This window comes from Miniopterus natalensis, chromosome 10, assembly GCF_054644295.1.
Source record: "Miniopterus natalensis isolate mMinNat1 chromosome 10, mMinNat1.hap1, whole genome shotgun sequence".
In the NCBI taxonomy this organism is placed as follows: Eukaryota; Metazoa; Chordata; class Mammalia; order Chiroptera; family Miniopteridae; genus Miniopterus; species Miniopterus natalensis.
Genome location: NC_142090.1, coordinates 84,008,760 through 84,023,004, shown reverse-complemented (window position 1 = coordinate 84,023,004; position 14,245 = coordinate 84,008,760). Strand labels below are relative to the sequence as shown.

Below are 14,245 nucleotides of genomic sequence, written 5' to 3'. Positions count from 1 at the left end.
ATGGGGACCACAGCGGCGCCTTGTTTAGGGTGATGATCAGCTTGGCTGCCGACAAGGAGGCCCTACGGGGGGAGGGGTGCGGTGGGGCTGCACTCAGCAGCGTCACCCCGGGGACTTGGAGCAGCACCGCACAGGAGGGCTCGCCGAGGACACGGCTGAAACAAGCCATGTGATCCGGGCGGACCTGCCTCGTGAGTTTCAAGAGGGGAAGAAGCTTTTGCGACCAGGGCAGCCCATCCCCGAGCTGGGAACACCCCTCCCCATCCCAGCGTCCACCCTCGGGGCACAGGGGCAGCGGCCGTTCCCCTGTGGAGACCAGGACCCTCTCCAGCACCCAGGGGTGCAGCCAGGACAAGCGGCACTGCGCCACCGTCCCCGCTTCCGGGCGCCTCCTCCTGGCAGCCGGGGTCTGGCCGCCATGACCTGCGGGCAGACGGCCCGCTCACCCCGGCGCACAAGCCCCCGACGCTGGCGCGTCCGTCCCGGCACACTGCACCCTGGCCGCCCCTCGCTCAGTGCTTCCTCACTGCCCCTGTGCCCCTTGGCTCACCAGGTAGTTGTCCCCGTGTTTGGACCTCAGCATGCGAGTCACCTCCTGCAGGCTGTGCAGGTAGGACTCCTCGGAGCAGCCCGCGGGGAAGGACACGGCGATGATGCGCTCGGTGACGTAGGTGAGGTCCAGCTCCCGCCCGTCCTCCATGGTGGGGCTCAGCGCTGGCCTGGCAGAGAGGGCTGGTTGGCACCAGGCAGGGGGCGGGAGCAGCCACGTGGGGGGGACGTGGCTCGGGGCTCCCACGGATCCCAGGGCGGGCGCCTGGGGACCCTCTGCGTCTGCATCCTGAGCGGGGCCTGGTCACAGACGCGCTACCTGAGTGTCCTTCCCAGGCTTGGCCGGGACCGCAAGCTGCGCACAGCGAACCCCTGGGCACGGGGCCTGGTGGGCCAGGGAGCCTCGCCCTGCGGGACCAGGGTCCTCGCTGTCTCAAGGCAGCTGAGAACGAGCGAATCAGGCAGGGGCATCGGGGCAGAGGCCAAGGCTGGGGGGCCTGCAGGCGGCACCCTGGGGATGGGGGGCCCCCAGGCAGGGAGGAGGCCCGCTGCCCCCCCCAGCTGAGGGAGGCTGGGAAGGACTCTCAGCAGCCGCGTGTGGAGGGGACGCTGGCCCCGGGAGGCGGGAAGGCTGGCGGCTGGCTGTCACCTGAGACGAGGGCACAGGTGTGAGGGGACAGGGAGTGGAGGAGGGACGGGCACGCCGGGCACCTCCGGGCAGCGGGTGAGGGCTGGCTCTGCGGGCGGGCAGGGCGGGACCCCCCGCGTGGGGACTGTGCTTGGGGACCATGGTCTGCAGGGGTGTCCGGGATGAGAGGAAGCACCCAGAGGGAGGTAGCGAGGTCACCCCCAGATGGTGACAGCCCACAGCGCAGCCACGGGGGTGCGGGACATCGGGGGACGGCGGTTCTGATCTGTCAGGACCACTGCCGGCAGCGCTGGGGGACCGCGGCTACTGTTGGTGAGTTTACTACGCTGGTGATCTGTGTTTCTCTCTTGGTTTTGGAAAAACTAAAAAACATACAGAATGGGCCCCAGCTGGCGTTTCTCAGGGGTCAGAGCGCTGGCCCAAGTCCTGAGGGGGTCTCGGGGTCGACTCCCTGTCAAGGTTCAACCCCCGGTCGGGGCGCCTGTGGGAGGCAACCCATAGATGTGTCTCTCTCATCAATATTTCTCTCTGTCTCTCCCCCTCCCTTCCACTGTCTCTAAAAATCAATGAAAAAAGCCCGGCTGGCGTGGCTCAGTGGTTGAGCGTCGACCCAGGACCCAGGCGCTCGGGGTTCGATTCCCGGTCAGGGCACAGGCCCGGGTTGCGGGCTCGATCCCCAGTCGGGGGCGTGCAGGAGGCAGCCGATTAATGACTCTCATCATTGATGCTTCTATCTCTCTCTCCCTCTCCCTTCCTCTCTCTGAAATCAATAAGACATATTTTTTAAAAAAAAAAATCAATGAAAAAATATCCTCAGGTGAGAATTAACAACAAAAATCAGAAAAGAAACAAAAGTGACCACAGAGCAGACGAGCACCGTGCCCAGGCCTCGCCCGTGGTGCCTGACCCACGACCAGAGACGCTTGCCGAGGACCGAGACGGACACTCACCTGGACGGTCGGTCGCAGCAGAGAGATGCGGACAGCGAGTCACGCCCCGGAGCCTACAAATGACAAAACGAGGTCACTCCAAGGCCTCCCGTCCTGTCCGTCACGTCGCAAACCCCAGAGGCGGAAGGAGGGGGGCTGGCGGCCCCTCCGTTTACTCATCAAAGACAGTCCCACCCGGGAACCGCCAGCTCATCCTATCGCCCGGGAGGCTGGCCCGGCTCTCGGGGCATCTTGGCCCTAGGACAAGTGTCGCAATGCCATGAACCGGCTGCGGGACCGGCTCCACGTGGGGACAGGGGGCAAAGCCCCAGCGGGGCCCGGCCCCCGGCACAGCAAACACTCGACTCTGCACAGAGGATGGAGCTTCAGTCGAGCTCAGCAGTTATTACACTGTTACGTTAGCATTTCCCTGAAAAACCGTGGACAGAATCCTAAACTACTTCTTCTTTAGAGCCTGCTGGACAGGAGGACAACTTCCGGTTATGCAGCCCGGCCCCACGCGTGCGTGTGCGCACGCATGTTAACGCTAAGGCTACACGACACTTTCGGGAGCTACCCCCACGGGGAAACCACGGCAGAGAGGTGGGTGGTGCTGCCAAGGACGGCAGAGCTGGGAAGAGGCCCCCCCAGTTGCCCCGAATGCCCTTCGCGATTCTCAGCGCCTTTCTCTCCTGCCTCCCAAAGAGCATCCCTCCCACCCGTGGGTGCTGCGTCTCCGGGCCCTGCTCTGTGGACTAGCCGATGGGTGACACTGGGTCGTGTGAACAGGATGCTCGGAGCCTGCCACAGTGGACAGAGCCCCTGGCCCAGGCAGGACCTGACCCCAACGTCCCCTGGGGTCCCCCTCGGGAGCCTGGGGCACCTTGGCTCCCACAGAGGGACGGAGAATGAACATCAAGGCTATTTCAGGGACCAGAAGACACGAGATTTCCCTGAAATCTTGATAACACAGCTGCTAAGCCAGCTCCAAACCACAGGGGTCTGGTCCCAGCCCCGAACCGAGGCAGGACCTGAACAGCACCCTCCCCACCGGCCCTGGTCGTCCGAGTCGGCCAGCTGGCCTCCCTGCCCGAGACGCTGCCTCAAGTCCTCTCTGCTCGGTGTCCGGGAGCCGAGTGAGGTGATTCCATCGGTGGCCGGAGCCCTGACCACACAGGACATGCTCTCTGCCAGCCGGACAGCCCAGGGCCCAGCACTCGCCCTCTGACGACAGAGACCACCCTCCCTGCAGCCACAGGCTCCATGCCCAGGCCTGTGCCGTTGCCCGGGGCTCCACAGCGACCCGGCCACGTGTCCCGAGGCCCTGCCCCCAAACCTGAACAGTTCAGACTAGACCAACTCCGAACAGCGAGCAAAGATTACAACGTACACAGGTTCTTTTGTCAGTACTGGTGAAGTGAAGGATTCGACAGTTCAGGGGGCAGCTGGTCGGTACGAATGCAGGGCACTGAGAAGGTCTGACGCGTGCCTGAGCCACGCCGGGAATGTGTCCTGAGGGGATCGCCAGGAAAGTGCCCAAATCTACACGGACAGGAGCTCTCTGTGATTTTCTTTCCCAACCCTCCCCCGAGGATATTTTTCCATTGAATTTTCAGAGAGAGAAACATCGATGTGAGAGAGACACATTAACTGGTTGCCTCCCACACGTGCTGACTTGGGGCAGGGGCCGAAACCGTAACCCCGGGTACGTGCCCTTGATAGGGAATTGAACCCCTGACCCTTCGGTACCAGGGCTGACGCTCTAAGCACTGAGCCACACCGGCCGGGGCTGTACTGTGTGATTTAATAACAGCAAAAATAGCAGCCGAGAGCTCAGCCACACACCTGATCGCGTTCAGTAAAGGTGTGCGTAGGAACCTGCGTGGCTGTGCACTGGGGATGGGCAAGTGGGCACAAGAGGAGCATGTGGCCACACAGGCGCTCACGGGCACACGCCCACATCTGGATGGCGCCTGACGGGCTGCAGGCCACGGGCCCGTTTGCTTCCAGAATGTTCTATTGCATTTGATTTCTTAAGTGCTGTTTTGCAGCTGTGATTATAAGCCCACGTGGCCACATTTCAACAGAGGACACTGAACCCTTGAGGTCTGCGTCCCACACAAACCACTTTCATGGACAGAGTCGGAGCCCAGCGCCCGCTTCCTAGGGCGCCACCCACAGAGCAGGGCGGGGCGGGATGGCTCAGGGAACCTGGCTCAGCTCTTCGCCCTCAGACCGGGTTCCTCCTCAGACCGTCTGGTCCCAACCCAGACTTGGTCACTCCGCACTCCGGGGCCCTCGTCTGTCCAGGGCCGGGTCACAGTCCCCACATCACCGGGGGTTAGGGACCACACAGGGCGGGCAGGGAGGGCTGCCGTTCACCTGGGGATCTTGGGGGTGTCCTGCCCTGCAGCCGCCACACAACATGCACACGTGCGCGCACATGCACACACTCACATGCATGTACACAGGCACGTACACGCACGCACACACAAGCACAGCGGGCCTGGCATGCGTGTGCGTCCTGCAGCAGAGGGAGTCTGGAGAGCACAGTCACAGGCAGCAAACGGGGCCTGTGCGGGAGTCGATGCTCTGGCAGTGTGCCCACGCCCGCCGTGACGGGGTGAGCGCAGGGGCCCGGCCCGGCCCACGAGGCCCGGGCGAGCCAGCCCCTGCCCACAGCCCTCCTTTAGCTCCCCCGGCCCGACCGCAGGGTCTTTGCACAGTTCACACAGGGCCTGGATGCCCCCCCGGGCAAGCCTCACCTGGTTGACTCCTACAGATCCTCAGCCTCTCAGCTCCGGCAGCACCTCCCCGGCGAAGGGACCCTGACTCCGCCCTGTTTGCACGTCCCCCACCACGGTCCCCTTCAGACGCAGGCATGACCGGCTGTGTGGGCTCCTGTCCACGCCCTGCCTTCCCCGGGAGGGCGCCGCCTGCCCGGCTCCCACGGGCAGTGTCTCACAGAACGCGGTCTGCAGGGCGAAGGCAGGAGCCACCCAGCCCTGACGCCCACTGTGGGCGGGTGGTCCGGCCGTTTTAAGAGGCGCAGGGATGCTGTTCATACATTTCAGTAAAAGGTAACCTCGTCAGCTTTACTTTTAGGGTGACAAACGAGCACCTGGGTGGCACCCTGGCTGGTGTCGCTCAGTGGTTAGAGCCTCGGCCCGCACGCCCCAGGGTCGCGGGTTCAAATCCCAGTCAAGGGCACGTACCTCGGTTGCAGGGTCAATCCCCAGCCCCAGTGGGGGTGGGCGAGGGAGGCAACCGATCGATGTGTCTCTCTCCCCCTCTCTCCCTTCCACTCTCTCTGAAAAGCAATGGAAAAAATATACTCAGGTGAGGATTTAAAAAAAAAAAAGGCACAGGGACACTGTGTGTACATTTCAGCAATAAATACCTCGTTAGCTCTGCCGTGGGGATGACAAAAACCTGCCCGAATGGCTTACGCAGACTTGTCGCCTCACAGGAGCAGAATGAAAACCGAGGCTGTAGGACGTGGGATCCGTGCGATGGGGGGACAGGAGCTTACTTAGGAAGAACTGTCCACGAAGCAGCCACGTGCTCAGCATCAGTGCCGACAGCTCGGGGGACGCCACCCCGGCCTGGCTCCCCCGCCCCGGCCTGGCTCCCCCGCCCCGGCCTGGCTCCCCCGCCCCGGCCTGGCTCCCCCGCCCTGGCCCGGCTCCCCCGCCCCGGCCTGGCTCCCACCCGTGACATCTGGAGCCCGCTCGCTGACTGCGTGGGGCTCAGCGGCTGAGCCGAGCCTCCCGGGGTCCTGGCTACGGCACCACACGCTCCGGCAATACTGTCTCCTAGGGTCCCCACCTCCCAAAGACGGGCACCTGGAGCCGGGCAGCCCCAGGCGCACAGCCGGCCTCTGCCAAGGAGCTGTGGCCACCCCCAATCCCTGCCAGGCCCCCCTCGCTCCCGCTCACCTGGGGAAGGGCAGTGCCGGGTCCCTGGGCTGGGGAGACGGAAGGCTGGCCCCTGCCACCCGCCGTCCCTCGCCCTCTCCAGCTTTTGGGTAAGCAGCAAGAAAAGGCCTTTGGCAGATGCCACGCAGGGCGCCGGGGCAGGGCCCGGGCCCGGGGCGAGGACCCCAGCATTCCGGAGCCGCCAGGCCGCGTGCCCCTCTCGGCGTGCAGACCGGCTCGCCGGCCGCGGTGTGAACGGCTCCATGGGAAGAAACAAAGGGGATGTTGCGTAACCGGAGCCGGACGGACCAGGAAGCCGGCCGCCCGCGGCACTGGGCCGGGCTGCGCACTCGGGGCAGATCTGCCGAGATTCCTCCGCGCACTCTGACTGCCCCCAGGCCAGTGCAGCGGAAACGAATGCGAAACGCTTCCCCAAGGTGACAGCCGGCCACGGTCAGCTGACAACCCCAAGGCCTTCGCTCGCTCCTCCACTCGTTCGCTGGCTCTCCCCCACCCGTCGGTGGCGCGGGCACCGCGAGCACGAGCTCTGGAATCCCAGCGCCGGGGATCGAAGCCACCGCCACCCCTTTCCGAGCTGTCTGACTCTGGGGGTTCACATGACCTCCCCGTGACTCAGTTTCTCCACCTGGGAAGTGGGGCCGTCCAGGGATTAAATAAGGAGGCCCGTGCACGGGGCTCAGAGCGTCATCTGGCCAGTCCCGAGCGCTAAACAAACACCAGCTGTGAATTGAATCACTGTATGTGGGTGCCAGGCGGGGATGGGCTCTGGACTTGAACTTCCCCACAGCCCCTACTGGACGCGTGAGCCGCCGAGGGGGCTCGTCCCACGGCCGGAGCAGGAAGACGGGCAGGGAGGGTCACTTTCCCAAGGCCGTCGGGCCAGTACGTCTCTCCCTCCCCAAACGACAATGCCAGTAACAAGCTGCTCGTCAGGCCCGCCCGCCTGAACTGCTCTCAAAGCAACTGCGACCGACGGGCCTGTGAGCGCCAGGAAAACTCCCACTGAGGTCAGGAACCCGAGTCGATGTCACCCTGCCCCAGGCTCACCCGGAAGCCAGGTTTGCTCAGACTGAGATGGTATCTGCGACGATCTGTCACCCAAATCTGGAGATTCTGAGCCATGTGGGAGGGAGGCTGAGACAGCAAACAAACCGGGACAGAGGGACGTGTCCCCAGAGCTCTCAAGTCTACGCCCCGGAGAGGCTGGCGGGGCGGCAGCCGCCCCCAGGACGCAGGTGGAGGGGACAGCGCCCGGCTGTGCTCGGTGGAACTTTTACGGCCCCTTCAGCAGAGCGAGGACAGGAGCACGCGAGGCAGGGCGGCCGCCACGGACCCAGGGCCAAGTGCACGTGGTGCCTGCGGCCTCCGATCCCGGGGGCGGAACTCACTGTGCCAGGGAGGAAGGGGCCGCGGGGTGGAGGGCTTGTCCTTCCGAAGCAGCTGCCTCCTGCCACCTGGCACCGCCCCTGCCTTGGGTCCAGCGCCCCCTCCCTGCACTGGCCTGACGTGGCCGAGGAGCTGGGCAGCAGGTGGGAGCCCCCGCCCCGCATGGGGAGGTCTCGGAGCAGAGCGCTGGCCCACACACAGCACGCATGCCCGCAGGCGGGCAGGCAGGGACAGTCGCCAGGGTGGAGGCAGGCGCTGGGACACCGGGAAGGCTGCGCAGGGCAGGGCTGAGCGGCTGTGTCTTCCTGCCTGCCAAGCCCGCCCTCCCCGAGGTGCAGAGATGGGGGCACGCACGGGGGCTCCTGGTCTCCCCGAGTCCTCCATCCCCCTGGGACAGGGACCTGCTGGGTTCCCAGGAAAGCAGGTGCTCAGCCTGTACCCCAAGCCTGGCAGGTAACTGGCGCTCACCTGCCCGCCTCCCTCCTGTCCTTTTAAATTGGCCCAATACCAGGAAACAAACACAAACCCAAGGACAGTGGGCAGGACTGGACCAGGGACCGGCGTCCAACCTCTGCTCTCTCCCAAACCACGCGCTCTCCAGCTCCCAGACCCCGGAGCCCAAAATGAAAGGGGGATGCCGGCTGGACACTTGTCAGATTGTGGGGACAACGGTGGCTGCACAGTGCCCCCACCTGTGTGAGGCTGTGCAAACCGGTCACTGGACACTCAGAGGTCAAGCTAAGAGAGAAAGGACAGCAGCCGGGAGGGGCCGCCAGAACCAGCCCTGTCCCCCCTCAGCTCCCACCAGGCCAGGGGGCGCAAGGTCATGGTCATGTCAGCCTGAGAGCCCAAACAGGACATTTAAATCCCTCTGAGCATCACTGCTCGCCTCTGGGCAGTGGCCGACTGTGGCAGCCCCACAGTTGTGAGGATGGGAGGCACCCGCCCCAAGGCTCGCCAAGGGGCCCTGCTCGGAGCCGGCAGCCTTCACCCCACCAGCCCCGTCTGGACCGAAGGTTCCCGCCCAGCTCCTGAATTTCACAAGCGCAATCTGGCCGAGTGCAGACCAGCACATTATTTTATTGTAGAAAATTTAGAAAGTGGAGACACACAGAAAGAAGATGGACTCACACACCCACACCTCCCTCACCCCAGGACACCCACCGCCCGCCACACGGGAGGGGCCTCTCCCGACTCTGTCCCGCACACACTCACTTAGCAGACCGGCCCTGCACGTCCACCTCACAAACTAACTCTAAGCAGCACGGCTCTGCCCGGGGCCAGCAGGGGCACCATCTCCCCTGGACCTGAACGCTCCTCAGGTGCCAGCACCCTCAGGGGCTGCCTCGGGAGGAACACCGACCCGTGTCGCCTGCTTCAGGATTCCCATCACCAGGATCCCCCGCACCCGCCTCTCAGGAAGAAGAGTCCGTCGTTTCTGACCCCGAACCTCAGAGCTCAGGCTGGAGGGAGGTCCCGAGGGCGGGGAGATTCCTGGGCCCCCCATATGAGGGTGTCTGAGCCCCTTCCCCAAGAAGGCATAGTCTGGGCAAAGTCAGAGCGGAATTTGAGGGTGTGGGTGGCCATGGGACCAATGTCCCAAGGAGTGGGGACAGGGAGCGAGGCTGTGCCTCATCTCTGCCTACACCCCCATCCCTCCCTGGGCCGTGCTGGACCAATGACAGCACAGAATATGTACCCAAACGTGAAAGCCACAAAAAGAAACCACAGCCCCCACCCCCACACGTCTTCCCGCACCTGCCCCAGAGGCCTCGGGGTGCCTGCTGCAGACAGGTGCTCACCCACCGGCCCCGCTCTCTCCCTGCAGGGAGGACGGGCTGGCTGTGCAGCTGGGGCGCAGCGGGGAGGCTCCCGGGTGCAGAGCAGAAGGGCCCCCAGGTGAGAAGTCGGCTGTCCTTTCTGACACAGGACATCTGACCTCTCTGCGCAGCTCCTGCGTCAGGCTAGTTCCAGTCCCACTGAGGGGATCGAGGGCTGACTCTGAACGAGACGGGGGACAGGGCGTCTCAGGATAAACCGGGGTGTTGTGCCATCTACAGACCAGACCAGAGTCTGCAGAGGCCTCCCTGAGGGAGCGGACATACTGGACAATCAACTTTGACGGCTGTTTCCCCAGCACAGACCCACTGTGGCTGTAAAAGCCTATTTCTCACATTTGGGAAACTTGCAATGAGAGAGAGACACAAAGACAGAGGGAGAGACAGAGAGACAGAGAGACAGAGAGGGAGAGAGAGAGACAGAGAGACAGAAACAGACAGAGAGGGAGAGAGAGACAGAGACACACAGAGAGACAGAGACAGAGAGAGACAGAGACACACAGAGAGACAGAGAGAGACAGAGACACACAGAGAGACAGAGACAGAGACAGAGACACACAGAGAGACAGAGACAGAGAGAGACAGAGACACACAGAGAGACAGAGACACACAGAGAGACAGAAACAGACAGAGAGGGAGAGAGAGACAGAGACACACAGAGAGACAGAGACAGAGAGAGACAGAGACACACAGAGAGACAGAGACAGAGGGAGACAGAGACAGAAGAGAGATAGGGAGGGGGAGAGCAAGAACAGCAAGTGTGGCCGTGAATTCAGCCCAATGCAAGGTCACATTCAAAGACAGAGGGACACAAGCCGACGGAAGGGTGACAGCTCCAGTCCTTACCGATGCTGCCTGGGGTTCAGCTCCGTCCTGCCCTTGGTTCTCACCAAATAAACAAGGTCTCAGGGAAACTGCCCGACAGGCCCCCCTCGCTGGTCAGAGCATTTGTTCTGGAAAACAGGGCTGCTGCTCGGCCCACTGGGCCCTGGGAGCCTCCAGGGAGCCGCGGACACGCTCCACCAGCCTCCCCGGCTTCCTCCTTCACCGGGAGTCGACAGGAGCCGCGTCCCTCCCGAACCCGCTTACGCCAGATGCGCCGGCTGCTGCCAGAGCCCGAGACGCTGTGCAGGCCCGCGAGGCGGGAGCCCGGAAAGAAAGAGCTGCATTGTTGCTGCGAGCGCCGACCCCGCACCCGAGCCCCGGGAGCGCACGTCCGGGCTCTGGGCTAGATCAGGGTCCGAGACAACGGCAGGGTTCGGGGCGAACCCAGACGATGGATGTGGCCAGATTATCTCGTAAACCTCCTTAAGCTTTCTTAACAGCCTGAGGAAGCCCAGGCGGGGAATTCTAGAGGGTTTGTGTGGGTGTCGGTTATGCAAAAATTGGGCAGGGGAACCCCAGACCCTGGACTGAACTCAGGGCGGGGGTGCCTCACGGGCAGACGGTGGCTGCTGTCTGCTTTCACACACATGTGAGAGGCGTGTTTTAGGATCCTGCGAGTTAACAGATACTCCGGTTCAATAACCAGCTCCCAATTCTGATCGTTTACGTGTCAGGCTTGACGGCCTGTGAAAGCAAATAGGGGGCTGTGACAGGCAGGCAGCCAGCACCCTCATCACTGTTGTCACCGTAAGAATGACATGCACCCGCTGCCGCTATGGCCACAGCAACGCTGAGTGTTCCCCGCACTCTCTCATGGGTCTCGCAGCAGCCAGAGCCAGGGCCCCTCGCCACCCCCACTTTGCCAAAATGGAGCTGAGGCCCAGGCCTGGCAAGGTGAGGCCACGTGCCCAACATTACACAGCTGGTGAGCGGCGGGTCTGGGACTCAGGACCCGAGGTCCTACCCAACCACGTGACCTGTCAATGCCCCAACTCCTCTCCTGCCCAGGAGCCAGGACCGGTCAGCCGCAGCCAGGACCCTCCCAGCTGGGCCTCGCCTGCGCCCTGACCCTTGAGCTTGGGCAAGAACTGCCAGCCTCAGGGAGACGGTCAGAAAGTGGGCTGGGTCTGTCCTCGGTGACAGACAGGTCAGGGAGAAGGACCGTTTTTAGGTGGTAACAATGGGGCGGTCTGAAGATCCCTAATCAACACCTAATTAATCAATCAATCAATCAGTCAATCAATCCCTAATCAATCCCTAATCAATGCCTAATCAACACCAAGTCAATCCTTAACCAATCAACACCTAAGCAATCCTTAATCCATCAACCCCTAATCAATCCCTAATCCATCAACACCTAATCAAGTCCTAATCAACCATAGTCACCCTGTTCTGATCAGTCCTGTGACAGGACAGTGTCTTGTGCTTACGAGCAGCACACTGGGCTCCACACTGCAGTCGGGCATTTTCAACAGTGACATCACCGACCAAACCACAAAAGTAACACACTAAACACACCTCACCAAGGACGCGGGCCCCCGGTTAGTCCGAGAGCTGACCCGGGGATGCAGAGCTTCCCTGTCCGCCTCAGCCGCGGCCCGGCGATGCCCGCGAGGGGCCGCGAAGGGCGCGCGTGCTGACTGGCGTCGCCGATACGCTGTGGCAAGTCGGCAAACCTGAGGACACAAATCCACCCTCAAGAGAATCGGCTGGTGCGTGATCGGCACAGGTCAGCTGGTCATCCGATCGATCTTCGCTTCACCTGAGAAATACCCACATTTCCCGGTTCTCACGCCCCCACGTAAAGCTCTGAGCTGACATCACGGAAAGAAGGGCCCCCCAGCCTCGTGGGTCCTCCCAGGGAGCACGCGGCTCCGTCGCTTCACACCGAGGATGCCTGGCTGCTAGGCTCCCGGGAACCGAGATGGCAGTGCCACCTCCTCCTAAGGACGCCGTGTCCCCCACAGACGCGTTTCCACCCGCCATTCCCTCGACCGGCCCGCGCCCGGCACTGATAGCAAGGACTGTCTTCTGGACAGATTCCGGATGAGAAACTCACCATGGAGCGGGGGCCGCACTGTGGGGCGGGGGCCACACTCCTCTGGGGCGGGGGCCGCACTGTGGGGCGGGGACGAGAGGACCATGCAGTCAGTCCTCCTGGGGGGGGGGGGGGAATCAGGAAATGAGAGGCTGTTCCGAGAGGAAGCTGATCTGAGGGAAGCGCCCCAAACCCACGAGGCTGCAGTGTCCCCATGCCTGGCTCCACCAACCGCCAGGATGGCACAGAGGCCCCACCCTGCAGGACACCTCCTTCGAGAACAGGGCGCCCACACTTCAGCTGGCATCAGTCACCCAGGAGGCTTATAAAAAGGGAGGTCCGACCCCCTTCCCGAATTTCTGATTCTGCAGGTCTGGGGTGGGGACAGGGAATTCGTGTTTCCAACTCCCAAAGTTTACGGCCAAGGCTGCTGGCCCAGGACCACACTTTGAAAACCACTGACCCAAACTATTTGTGCTCTGCTGGGTTTGAACTAGAAACCCGTTACCAGCGCGTCAGACGGCAACCCCATTGAAGCAGCCCAGGCTGTCGGTTTCCCTCAGCCCCCCAATCTCCCAGGCACCTTCAGAAGCACCACTGCAGCGACGACGTCAGCCTCTACTCGAATAGCCCCCAGGACGGGGAGCTCGCTACCTAATACACATCGATGTCCATGTTTAGGTCCTAACTTTTCAACTCCTACACATCCGAGTCCATTTTTAGCTCCTAATTTTTCAAAGTTCTTGGTTACAATGAATAAAATCTGCGCTCACTAGACGTGGGCTCCTTGGCCGGATTCCTCCCCATGAGCAATCCATCATATTAAAGTTAATCCGCCCGCGAGGACAGTGGAGGAGTTTCCCAAGGAAGACAGTAGGAATGTACTTGGCCGGCTTGAAACAACGCTTTCAGGATTGTTTTAAAGCAAATGTTGCCGTTTTAGAAAACAATGTATCACGTCTGCTTCCCGTGCTGATGAGCTCAGCAGGTTTTCCTGAATCACTTCATCCCAGATGTCAACAGTCTGGCAGCCGCACTCGGCGAGCCTGGAGCCCGAGCCGTGGGAGACCACGGCGGACCTCGGCCCGTCTACGCTTTGTTTTGGTTTGGTTTTCTTACAGTCCGATTATCTGAATCAGGACCCAAATAAAGTCATAGTGTTTACTTAATACGTCTCTTCAGTTCATTAACAGGACAGGTTCCTCCTCCTACTCTTGCCATTTATTTGAAAACGACGGCGCTTTTGGCCCAGCCGAAGTCCCCCCCCCCCCCCGCCCGCCCCCACTTCTGGAATCTGCTGAGCCTCGGAATAGTTTCGGGCCACTCTGGGCCCGTGTTTCCCGTAAGCCGTGGATGGGGCTGGGCTTGGGCCCTCCACCGACTCTGGCACGGGCTCGGCCGAGGGGCAGCCGGTCCCTCCCGTGAGGCCCCCGTGACCCTGCCAGCTTCCTTTTGTGACCACAGAGGGGAAAGAGGGTCACGGCCGAGAGGGATCCGAAACTTGGCATGTCCTCACTCTGTCACTTTCTCAGCATTAGTCGGCGGGAGCCCGTTACAGCAAACCTCCCCCATCAATGTTTAACCCCGAGGGACACGGGGTACAAGAGAAGGTTAAATGCTCGATTACCTCTCTTTGCTCACCAGTTCCCAGAGCGACCCGGTTCCCGGCACCCCCCAAAGGGGACTCTGGAAGTTTTGCTGTTGTTTTCAAGTACTTTTTAAAGTCTGTTGTCTAGATCAGAAAAGGGCGTCTCGGCCCAAAGTCACAAAGCTGCTGCTGCTGCCCAGATTCAGGCCATGTCTACCCTCCGAGGCTCGGCCCCGGACCCAGGGAGGGGCCAGGCCAGCCTGCTCCCAACCCGGGCACCGGGCAGTGGGGCGGAGACGCCTCCGGCAGAAACGCGCGAGGCCCGGAACCACACAACCATCCTTGTCTTTCTGTCCAGCTGAGTCCCGAATGGGACACAGTTCCCGCCAAGGCCAAAGCTTCCTCTCTTTTTTTTTACGGAACCGTTTCCTCATGCTCTAAGGAA

At 62.1% G+C, this 14,245-nt stretch overlaps 1 protein-coding gene across 1 annotated transcript in view; it reads right to left on the bottom strand.

Annotated features, from left to right (window-relative positions):
• The window catches only part of TNS3 (tensin 3), a 102,624-nt gene that overhangs the window by 63,295 nt on the left and 25,084 nt on the right, over positions 1-14,245 (bottom strand). The window contains exons 5-6 of the mRNA XM_087821275.1: positions 2,149-2,201; positions 551-719 (exon numbers count right to left, since the gene is read on the bottom strand). Of these exons, the coding sequence (XP_087677401.1) occupies positions 551-719; positions 2,149-2,201 (222 nt within the window). The remainder of the gene's footprint in view (positions 1-550; positions 720-2,148; positions 2,202-14,245) is intronic.